At 34.3% G+C, this 12,338-nt stretch overlaps 2 protein-coding genes across 2 annotated transcripts in view; both read right to left on the bottom strand.

Annotated features, from left to right (window-relative positions):
- LOC105347132 (ubiquitin-like FUBI-ribosomal protein eS30 fusion protein) overlaps nt 1–12,338 on the bottom strand; it is a 169,605-nt gene that overhangs the window by 64,034 nt on the left and 93,233 nt on the right. The window lies entirely within an intron of this gene.
- LOC105325829 (vesicular glutamate transporter 2.2) lies at nt 1,795–11,061 on the bottom strand. The gene is made up of 10 exons (XM_011425546.4): nt 10,824–11,061; nt 7,424–7,566; nt 7,032–7,152; nt 5,790–5,877; nt 5,123–5,209; nt 4,843–4,982; nt 4,596–4,745; nt 3,522–3,654; nt 3,130–3,362; nt 1,795–2,556 (listed from the first exon to the last, which is right to left on the bottom strand). The coding sequence occupies exons 1-10, from the start codon at nt 10,965–10,967 to the stop codon at nt 2,263–2,265; spliced, it is 1,533 nt and encodes a 510-aa protein (XP_011423848.3). The 5' UTR covers nt 10,968–11,061; the 3' UTR covers nt 1,795–2,262.

Below are 12,338 nucleotides of genomic sequence, written 5' to 3'. Positions count from 1 at the left end.
CGCTGTAGATTTCGACCAATCGATAAACGGGGCGTGTAGATTTCAGTCTGGCTGTATCTATAGAGCTATGAATTAACTATAAGTTTCCATAAGAAATAGAGGGAATAATACTTGGTAGATGTAAATATTCTGATAAAGTGTGGGCTCAAAGGATTTATTGCAAACAACAAAAGAATTGAGCGATAGGGGAGATGGATTTCCCGGAAAATATCACTTTTGAAAATCAAAGTTGTTTTGTTATTTTCTATCGTAAATATCTCTAAATTTTTCGAATTCGCATTTTGAACCTATCATACTGCTCTTGCAAGTTTATTATTAATCTTCAAAGCTGGCTAAATCAATTTCTCAGTAAAAATGGTATATTTCTGCATGATTTTTTGGCCTCGACATCCTTTAGGACCAGCCTGCCCTTTAAAAATCTTAGATATTTTGATAGTTTTTTTTTTTCAAAGAAATAAATTAAGATAGAATTTTCTTAGGGTTACCCCGGTCCTTGGGTCGAATTTTGCAACAAAAAAAAAAGAAAAAGAAAAAAAAACCCGACAAAAATTTCGGAAACCGATTTCTATCACACTGCTCTTTATTTACGTCTAAGAGTGTAATCCTGGAGTAGGTAAAACCGCATGCTATATATATCACACACTATGTTTTTTGTGCCCTGGTTCGATTCCATCTTGGGCATACTTTTTCTATTTAAAATCAACGGCATTTATAAACACTTCTTATTTTTTTTTATGCAGAACTGTGAATTTTGTATATCAAACTTCTATCTCGAAACTTGAGACAGGTGCCACGTAAAAAAAATCTTGCCGAGCAAAAACTGTTGCGTTTGCTTTTCCATTGTGGAAGAAGTACTGCAAAGTAGATGCAGTTAGTTCTTTGCAAAGAACGTGTGTATTGGTGACATTTTTAGCCAAAAATGCAGGTTTATAGATTAGAAAAAAAAAATTGGGGGGGGGGGGTGTTAAGTTAGAGTTTTCCGTCCCCTTGCCATTCTGGCATCAGGTACGTCCCCTTATACAAAGGATGCAGCTGTTTTACGGAAAAGAGTTCAGTTGAAAGTACAGTGATTGACGATAGTGTTCGAACGCCTCGTAAAAATCTTTCTACATCTACAAACCTCACTCTCGGAAAAACTAAGGCGACGTGCAGTATTTGTCGCAAAGAGTCAAAGGGTTTGCGACCTCTGAAATCTCGTCACGCGAGACTAATTAATATGTCTTTGGTTGTAAATAAACGCATGCAAAAGAACATGTATCGTATTATAGAATGTAAACTGAAAAAAAAAATGAAAAAAAAGCGTTCATAATTACTTATACTGCTCTGACAATGACTGAAACTTTTTTTCAATCACTATACGTTAAGAGAACTAGAACCTAAGAATTTACTGTGTATGGCCTAAAATCAAGAAAAGGAACGGAAATCCATATGCTTTTTGTACAGACATAAACCAATACCGGCCCCATAGGTCAAGTCGTTTGTTATATACAAATGTTCCTATATTGATACGACAACCCATTGACCAAAGGTAAGCCCCTGGGAGGGTTGCCAAGGTCAGCAAAGAAATATATGAAGGAAAGAATTTTTTTTTAAAAATTCTTCATGAAGATGCATGTTCTACAATATGTGGTACTACTTTAGCAGTCTGGCATACACATTTTATTAAAGTTTGAATTCAGTTAATACATAATTTCTATATATAAAGATAATGTACATTCAATTAACTAAGAGAAAAAAGAGCACAGATTATGTTTTTATTTTATTTTTTATTATTAACAAAAAAAAAAACAACAATAAGAAAAGAACACTAATTAATATATACATGTATGTACATGTACACTGCGACACACCCATTTTATGCACTTTGCAAAGAACCGCTATATTATTGAAACATATGTATCCACTATAAAAAAAAAACTACTTTACACAACAGCTGTTCAAACACGATTCATAACAACAATTAAAATGAAAGACAATTATTAATCATACAGTATACAGTTCTAGTGTATAATTATATATTTGTGTATAATTACAGAGTGTATATCAATTGTTTGTTACGTTTCTAAACATTCAACGAAATAATACCTTTACATAAGCGATTTAAACGATCAAAGTTCAGTGGTTGAATATTTCCTTGTAAATAAATAAGTTAAATTAACGCACCTTTCAATTTGACTCTTAAACTGATAAAAATTTCAAATGTAACTACTTAATAGTACAAGTGTATGTGAAAAATTGCCGGTATCAAAAAATCTTTATTATTTATATTGTATTCAAAAACCAGCTAGGATTTCCATCTTCATCAAAATCATTCAAAATGGAACGCCTTCTTTTAGGTTGAAACAAAGATTTACTAAATTTAGAATCTCCAACATCCTCTTCCAAAACATTCCTTGAAAGTTCCGGTACACTGTCCACCGGTGCCAGCAGAGGTCGGGTCTCAGTTGGTTCAGCCCATGGTTGTCTCTCACCCGACGCGAAAATTCCGTAAAACAAAACACCCGCCAAATGGATGGAACCAGCAATTGTAAACAGGTTTTGCCATGATTGGAGATTCTGTCAATCAAAATGAATTTTTATTTCAAAATATAACCTCATTTTTAAATAATCTCTTTAATAATGATCATATAACTGTCCAAAACTCATTTTTACATTAATTTTTTTTTTTTGAAAGACAAATCACAAAGACCATATTTAGATCTTCAAGATCGAATCGGACATTTTCAAGATTTTACCAAATAGATACAGATGTACTGCGTGAACTTGTTCAAAACGATGGTTGATGTCAGATTAGCTATTCTGGATTTACTCATTTAGAATGCACAAAAATAAAGGTAGTGCTTATGTACAATAGAACCATTTTAACAAAAGTTTGGACTTTGCGTAGTTGTGTCGAACAGAAATGTGTCGTAGACCTAGCTATTTCATCGCTGGCCACTCAGCCATGGCTCTTTGAAATCAATCAGATTTGTCTGGCTTTTGAGCAAAGACTGCGCAATCTTTGTTTATTTAACTTGAAATCAGCGTCATTTTAACTTGTTTTGACGCAAGTAAAAAATAGTTACATTATAACGAAATTCCAAGGTCTTTTGACAATGGTTCTATCAATTAGCCATGTGCAAAACTTACATTTTGATGTAACTTTCCAGCTACGAAGGTGCTGAGGATGGCACCCAGCGTGCCCAGACGTGAGAGGCCTGTTAAGATACTGACGTACTGAGGGGCGAGATCAAGGGGGTTAACTTGGTATCCAGAAATAGCCAAACCACTGAAACCCACCCCTACACTGAGCAGCGTCAGAGCTATCTCGCTGGTTTCAACAAATCGTAATCCAATCAAACAGAGAGCCTCGATTCCAAATCCTAGAACAGAAAAAGTAGTTTATATCGTCGACGTACCTGTTATGTAGAACTAAATAATATTCCTGATCGACACATTTTCCTTATTCATTGATGCAACTCTGACTAATCCGAGTAACGAATTTCAGGTTTGTTTTTGTTTTTTATGGTAAAACGACCTACCCATGCACTGCGCTAGCTTCCGTCCATGTGAAGTAGACAATAGATTGTGTTTGATTAACTTGTCGATGAACACCCCTCCCGATATTGTAACGATGGTCATCAGTACCTCAGGCAACGCTGCCGTGAATCCAATCTGAGAACGAAATCATAATGAATATATCCAATGTCCACAACGTGACGAACCTAACGTCCCTTTTGCTTGTCAGAAAAAAATCTTCTTCTATTGTTTACTATTTTTTTATAACGAGCAAACCAGCAATTGTAACACTTACAGAAGCCCACCATGCCTATCTATAATAATTTGTGTGATTTTCGAAGAAATAATAATATACAGATACTTTTCCAATTTTCAATTTCATATATTTACATCTACCAAGTATGATTCCCTCTATTTCTTACGGAAACTCGTAGTTAATTCATAGCTCTATATAAACAGCCAGACTGAAATCTACACGCCCCATTTGTCAATTGGTCGATATCTACAGCGGCTAAAACTGACAGGACTGAAATTGACATGCCCTGTTCATTGATTGGTTGAAAGCTACAGCGCAGCGACCTAAGAGAAATCACGTACTGCACGAAATAATCATGATGATATCAGACTCAAAATCTCACAAGAGACGATTTGGCTGTTTCTTCTAGCTAGCGTACTTATGTTCATTAACAATAATTTAGTGAATTTTACTAACTTTTCATAATCAATTCATTAATTGGTTTAAAGAAAGATGTTGATATAAACAATATAAAGCTTTCTTTGATGATTCATGCGGGTTTTGAAGGTAGCGATCATTGCAGAAAAAACTTCATATGACCCTCTAACGCGGGTTATGCATTTTTTCTGCAATGTCGCTACCTTCATATCCCAAATGAATCACCCAATAAAGCATATATTGTTTAAGTACATGTACATATACTATCTACTAAATTACACTAGTCTATTATATTATGTTTGTGTATGTGTCAGCCTGACAGTATTTCTTTTCTGCATATCACTATTTGCATAATGCCAGTTTTTAAGAAAAAAAAGTAAAACTTTGATATTTCCACCCGAAATTAAAACAAGACCTAACTTACTGTAGCAATATCCTTATTGAAAGCGTCCTTAAAATACTGAGGCACCTGGGTAATCATCATGGAGAATATCCAGTTGCGGCAGAAACTCCCAAAAATGATAGCCCAGACCGGAAGCGATCTCAAAATCTTTGACCAAGGTATTCTTTGAGCCTTTAAAAGAATGCAACACTTCCTGATTGCTGTTAGTACGAGTGTAAAGCACCTTCAGTAAACCAACTGTGTCAACCATAAAAACCTTGCTCCTTACCACGCTTTGAGATCCCTTGGAAACATTAGCTCCTTCCTTTGAGAACACATCTGTTTCCGATCTATGAAGGCCCGGGTGCAAAGTGGGAGTATCATATATAGTGCACACCCATGCAAAGGACCAAATGACACCCAAACCACCTTTAAGAAAAAAACGTATGTATGCAAATGTTTGAGAAAAGTAAACTGTTATGTCAAAATCAAAGGATTTCACAGTAAAACGATTTAAGCAAAATTTGAAAAAAAATTCCTTTGAAATTCATGCGTTTGGACCTCCTCACCATACAGAAACAGGCTGGCGTTCCAGGAGACCCAGCAAGCAGAGACCCCGGTGAGCACCATAGCTAGGGCGGGGCTCAGGTACGCTCCTATAACAAGAATATAGACCAAATGCATGCGCGGATCTACCGGGGGGGGGGGGGTTCCAGACCCCCTCTTGCAAAATTCAAATTTCTTTAAATTACATTTTGAAATTACCAAAAAATTATGCATCGGACTCCCTGGCCAACTCAAATAACAGTCGGACCCCCCCCCCCCCCCCCCCCGACAAATAATTTTTGAAACCGCGCATTCAAATGTCATAATGACCAGATAGGAATGAAACGATACGATAGAACTTTGATGACTTATGGTCAGTTATAAAACATTGTTCATGTGCATTTTATGTTTCAATGTTTTGAATTATATACTATTATATAGTCAGTCTAAATTACATATAAATGTATAATTGCATTCTATACATACTCTATATACATGTAAGAATAAACATGTTTTGAACCAAAAGATCCTGAGTGGAGATTACTCTTAATTATATATGCATGTAATATACGTAATAACTTAAATCAGGGCATGCCCTCGTTACCAGAGGACACTTTAATGAACCGAATATTTAAATCTATAGTTGTACATGTATCTACTTTGAATATGAAATAAATTGAATTTCTTTACCCGCATACACGAAGGTGACCATTCTACTTTTTTCGGATTTCGGGGCCCAAGCAGATATAACACCATTCATCGCCGGGACAGACCAACCCTGTAATAACAAACATCATTATTTGATTCAGCCACATGTCGCACCCACAAAATGTACAATTTCTTAAGATCGTCTCAGGTTAAACAGATTTAGACGTTACTTGTACACATGTTTAATGTTTATAAGAACATAGTCTGTTACCCGCCCCCGCCACCCAAAACGAAGTGAAAACGCAGTGGCGGGGCGGGTACCAGACTAATAGGGGCATGGTCACGGTTTTGGTCAAATTCTATTTTTCTGTTTTTATTATTTGCAATGCTTTAGGAATGCATCTCTAATAAACAAATGGAATTTGAGAGTCAGTCTTAGAATTATTAGCAGTATACAGGGCTCTCAATTCTTTGTTATGTAAACAAGGTTCGTGCTTTGTTTTTGTTTACAAAGGTTCAATATACCAGTAAAAAAAACTTTTTCAAGCTGATTTGGTTATCTTCTAATTCATTATAAGCATAAAGAAACACTTACTCACGTTTTACACATTCATTTTTGGTCTAAATCTGGAGTTTTTACATCAACATTCAAAATATAAACAAAAGCTTTGTTTACATAGCAAAGAATTGTAAGGTCTGTAACTCGCTTGTAACTCAACGAATGACACTCAAATTTGGGTTGCCTTAAGTTAAGCATTGTAAACAGTAAAATCGGAAAAAATAATTTTTGACAAAAATCGTGACCACGCCCTTTTAAAGCTCATACATGTACGTTTAAATGCATCATTATCGATAATGAACATTGTAATCTTTAAAAGTGATTTTGGTATCTGTTTCCGTAATAAGATATGTGTTGTTATATACCATGTATTTACATTTTTAGTGTCTTTGTGATAACACTACATATCAAATTTGTCCACTGTCCACTGCAATATAATTCATCAATGACGCAAGTGACTTTCATCATAATGTCAATAATTTAATATTTAATCGAACTAATGGTGAAAATTATTTTTAAGTAATGAGGAATCATTCTTTGTGTATCATGGTGTTCAAATTCGGAAGTGTGAACTCCAATAAGAGTTTTATGATAGATTTGATCAAAGCCGATCGTATTCGATCACCTCATAATACTCAAAATTTGATTCCTTATTTCTTGTATATATTCATAAATATTTTTTATTATGAATAAAATATTTTATAACATTTATATTTCTTTAATACCTCCACTAAGCCTTGGAGAAAGCGAATGATGAACACTGGAGCCGGGTTTTGGATGTATTGGATCGGGAACGGCAGCACGATCATCAGAACACTGCTAATCAATATCGATAATCCACAAACCCTGTCAATCAGGATTTTGAAAAAAAAGTACATGAACATGTAAATATTAAACCGTTTACCGTTCTTGTCAATAAGATTACTGTTAACATTTAATATAGCATTAATGCACCTGCATTTACAAACGGTATCTTGAAATTCATAGAACCATTTTAACAAAACCTTGGAAATTCGGTGGGATGAAACCTTTTTTTTTCTTGCAACAAAAACAAGTTAAATGTGACGCTTTTTTCATTATAGTACATGTAACAAAGCTCTGAGACAATCTTCTGTACCTTCTGGGTGAGAACCGGGTGGCCAGATACCCCCCGGGGAGCTGCATGAGGAACGAGCCGAAAAAGTAGGCGGACTGGAAGAACTGCGTGTCTGAGACGGAATAGGTCACGCTTAGATCTCGGGCAGTGCCGTTCACATTGCACTGAAAAGGAAAAAATAAACTAGAGGTTTATATGTTTTTATTAATTTATCCCAAAACAACAAGAATGCACATGTATTTATTAGATAATAACACAAAGCCAACTTGTTATCAAAGTATGGAAAAGCTCTCAGCTGGGTTTACATATCTTAATTTGTGTGATAAAAATTAAGGCGTAGTAAATATTTTACAAGTTTCCTCATTGGGTCCAAAATAAAGGGTCCGAACACGGCACATATGAGAGAAAACAATTATTTACATCAGTTTATTTTAAAATGAAATAACACATTATTACTTTGGTTTCATTGTCCTCTATCTGATATTTATCGGGATGTGCATGTATGTAAAGCAATATAAAGAACAAGTCGACTTCTTTGTTATATATTGATATTTCTTTGAGTTTGAGTTTGGAAGAGCCTCAGATGAATTGCCACTTATTAATCTTTAACTGCAAAACAAAATCTTATCATACATCTTTAACATTTGCAAAGTTCATATTAAATAGAAAATATAATATCTTCACATATTTAGACTTTACCAAGTAGATATCTGTTCTTCAAAATTGAGAACATTAAAGACATATCAATTCAGATAATTTTCATTTACTTCGTAATTTAAAACCATGGCGTCTTTACACACATACGCCCAAAGATAAAATATGTCACTTATATAAAAAAAAAAGATTTCCTTAATCAATGCATTAACATTAAAATTGAAATTAGACCATTTAGGATTTAAACTGCTCGTCAACGAGCATAAATATGTAACAACTGGTGCAAAATAATGATAAATAGATAATAAATATCAGGCTTGGGGCGAATTACATTGTAAAGTGATGCATTACATTACAATTATTTCATGAATCTGGGCATTAAATTACCATTACCATTACTTGATTTTCTTGAAGTAATGCATTATATTACCATTACATGAGTAAAGTAATGCATTACCATCACCATTACAAGAGTCATTCTTTATTTGCTCAATATATAATAATCTTGTGGCATTATGAACAACATATTACATAAGTAAAAAGATATTTATAGACATTTGGCATGATACAATGTCAGATATGATATAGAGACACAGAATTCGTGCATAATAGAGAACAATTTATGGAATAATGTTGCGGTTATTAAAAAGCTAAATAGAGATATTTCCCTAGATAACACAGTCTTTATAATTTTGGACATTTAATTGTATTAATTTATAGACAGAGGGTTTTTCCCAGTTATATTTCTTAATATATTTTAATCGGATTTCTTTATGCTGAGGACACTTTAAGACAAAAGATTGCTGTTGCACTTTATGATCAAAGTTTCAAAGGTTTCATCTTTTAACTGCATCCTATTAGTTGGAAAATATACGTTCTACAGGTGCAGTGGAAGCTGGGACTGAAAGATTGTTTGACAATCTTTATCTTAGGATATATTAAGTGAAAAAATAGAAAAAATACATGAATCTTGTATTTTCAGTCCTAACTAATGTACTTAACATACATGTACATGTACAACACAGAGAGAGAGAGAGAGAGAGAGAGAGAGAGAGAGAGAGAGAGAGAGAGAGAGAGAGAGAGAGAGAGAGAGAGAGAGAGAGAGAGAGAAATTATTTTCAAATGGGTTATAATATTGGAAGTGATTCTGATTTTCATCATGGATGGACAGTGCATTCATTTTGCCCTTAAAGGTGCATGTCTGTCCCCTATTCTATTGGGACATAGCATAGGGAAGGGGATTGGGGTGTTTAGCACTTCTTATAACAATAGATTGTTTTGATACTTAGGTTATCCTGGGGGCATATTGTGTTGTTGACACATCTTTAAGTGCAAACTAATTTTATTTATTTATATACTTATTAAATATATAAATAAATAAAATAAATAAATACTTATTAAGCCGTTTTAACAATAGCTTGGACTTTCGGTGGGATGTTACAATCTTGTTTGATCATCAATACAAGCTGTCGGATATTGACCTCCTGTCTTCTAACAACTGGTGCAAAATAATCATTAATAAATAAAATAAATAAATACTTATTAAGCCGTTTTAACAATAGCTTGGACTTTCGGTGGGATGTTACGAACTTGTTTGATCATTAATACAAGCCGTCAAATATTGACATCCTGTCTTCTAACTGGCTAAGAGAAGCTCATTAATATTGGCTTTCATAGACTGTCAAAATCAGAAAGTTTTTTTCTACAAGAACAGCTCTGTTGTGTGAAATTCATGCAGTTTTAACTGAAATACTACAGCCTTGGATGGAGTCAGACAAGTTCATTGCGTTCAATGCATTCGTATCTATCAGCCAAAGACTAGCAGCAGGTCTGTAGCTTCCAGTCTGAAAAAATTGGGATGGACGACCCAGTCCATACGAATATTTTTACAGACCGGGAGCTACAGACCTGCATGCAGCTTGCCAATGAAAACCATAAAAAGACCCCTTCTTCATCAAATCGGAATTTGTCAAGTACTGTCCAAAGTCCAAGCTGTTGTTAAAACGGCTCTAATAATAAGAGTGTTTAGCACTTAATACAATTGTTATGCGCGTAGATAGAAGACAATATCCTCATATACTACAAGATTGGTCGCTTAGAGAATTATTATCGATACTTAGTATACAATGTCATACAAATACTTCCGTATTTCAATATCGAAAAATGTCTGTATAAATACTAGAGTATATACATATGATTTGTTGTAATCAGTTAATATATATTTGTGCATGCGATATGCTTCGACTTACAAAAAAACGATATGCAATTACATGTATATAGAGCCATTTAATAAGACCTTGGACTTTCGGTAGAATGTAACTATCTATTTCTTGCATTGAAACCAGCTAAAAGTGACGCTGGTTTCGAGTAAAATATGCATAGATTCCGTAGTCTCAGCTCGAAAGTTATATTATGAATCGCTCTTGAAATAATTATTAGGGGACAAAAGTAGGTTATTGAATACATTATTCAATTTGGTGAATTACATCCTGTTTTGTCATCTCACTTAAATAGGATGAGAAACAAAAGTTCACTAAAAAAAAAAAAAACATCAAGAAACAAAAGTTCACTTAAAAAAACCCCATCTAGTTTTTGTTTCAAACTACGTGAATATACATAAGACACAATAATGTAAGACACTATAATTTGCTTAATCAGATTTTTCGAAGGTAAAATGCCATAGTTCAGGGAAGGCTTACACTGCAACTTTTGACCATAGACGCTCTTATACAGGTAAATAACAATTATTTTATTGTCTTACACATACCTTTCCAAAGAGCCCCTCCTTCTCGCCCTGGTTAGATTTGACGACATGTACCATTATCATCGAAAACACGGATCGGAAGCCAATGGAAATCAGCAGTCCCAGGAATCCAAGGAATACGACATACACACGTCTTAAAAAAGCCATTAGTCTGGTCCAAGTATCCTATGATAAAGCCAGACACGCTATATGTACCAGTTAATGTGTTAATTTCTAGAAACACCTTCCTCGTGTTCCCAATTTTGATTTCACACTTGACAGTAAACGGGAAACCCGTTATAAGGATTTTTTCAAAATGCCAAGTGGCTGATTCAGTTATTTTTATAAAACATAATTAAAGATCGGAAATATATGCACTTATTTTTAAATAAACTGCTACCTAATTTAATATAAACAATGCCGTTTTACCTTCTAACTTTAAAAAAACTCCAAAAAAACTTTCGTTTTTTACGTTAACTTCGACTAGCACGTGCTCATCTAAATTGTAGTTTCCGTTTCGTTTTTCACTCCTGGTCATTTACTTCACAGTCCACTTCAAATAGCAAAAACAAATGGACACTAATCAAAGAGGCCCTTCTATCTTTCTTTCCCTTTGTTAGCATTTGGTATGCAATAGTTTTTAGAATCGACATTTATAATTAGATAGAAAATTGTTCATGCAGTGTCGATGTACACTTACCATTTTGTGATATACATGTATAAATAGTATAATAGAAAAAAAATCATATTTACAAATAAGTACATGTATATACTAAACGGTTAAATTTTAACTATTCAATAATACAGTAAAACCAAATGAATACCCAGTCTTGCGATTTATCATGTAGCAAAGAGGTCAACTGGTCCAACCGTTTAAGAAGACCTGCATTTAGTTTTAAAAATAAATGTGTAAGGCTCAGATTTCAGATAAAAGCTCTTGGATGATTTAAGATCACGTAAAGAAGCAATGAGGGAAGAACCCGGGTACCTGCCAAACTTACACTTCACAGCATCTTGACATAAGCAGTACATGTATGTACAGTATACTACGGTTTGGAGTGGGATCCCAACCACTTGATCATTTCTAAAATTAAAATCATTTCTAAAATTAAAATTGATGGTAACTTAGGGATGACGATGATTTGGCCCATGAAACGTAATGTTCTGTCTTGTGGGCGCAGATGTAAAACGACTCGTGGATATAGAAATGAAATATGTATTGCTTTGTTCAGGTGAGATATGTGGTCCACGGGCTGCTTGTTAGACAATGTATGGCCTCCAGTGCATCAGCGCTCCTTTCTTGTCCGTAAGGTTGCGACATCTATAAATTCATTTGCTGAAATGATTTCTCATTTCTTTTCAAATGGTTATTTTAGATGAAAAATTTTGAAACCCCTTTTGGGTCTTCTCAATGCCCCCCCCTCTCAATTATGGCATGAACCTGAATCTGCCTAATATAAGGTGTTAAAAAAATCTTTATAAAGCACGTTATCCATAATGTTCTCTACTTGAAGGAGCTTGGCACATAAGGATTACGTT

The sequence above is a fragment of the Magallana gigas genome, chromosome 6 (genome assembly GCF_963853765.1).
Source record: "Magallana gigas chromosome 6, xbMagGiga1.1, whole genome shotgun sequence".
NCBI lineage: Eukaryota > Metazoa > Mollusca > Bivalvia > Ostreida > Ostreidae > Magallana > Magallana gigas.
The sequence above is the reverse complement of the archived record's forward strand: the minus strand, read 5'-3'. Positions and strand labels throughout refer to the sequence as shown.

Bases quoted from the DNA above. Each gene is read 5' to 3' on its own strand.
- LOC105325829 (XM_011425546.4), bottom strand. From the start codon at position 10,967: ATGGCTTTTTTAAGACGTGTGTATGTCGTATTCCTTGGATTCCTGGGA. The intron at 4,746-4,842 runs GTAAGGAGCAAG...ATTCTTTTAAAG, and splicing joins CCAAGGGATCTCAAAGCGTG to GCTCAAAGAATACCTTGGTC. The intron at 3,363-3,521 runs GTAGGTCGTTTT...TTTCTGTTCTAG, and splicing joins GAAGCTAGCGCAGTGCATGG to GATTTGGAATCGAGGCTCTC.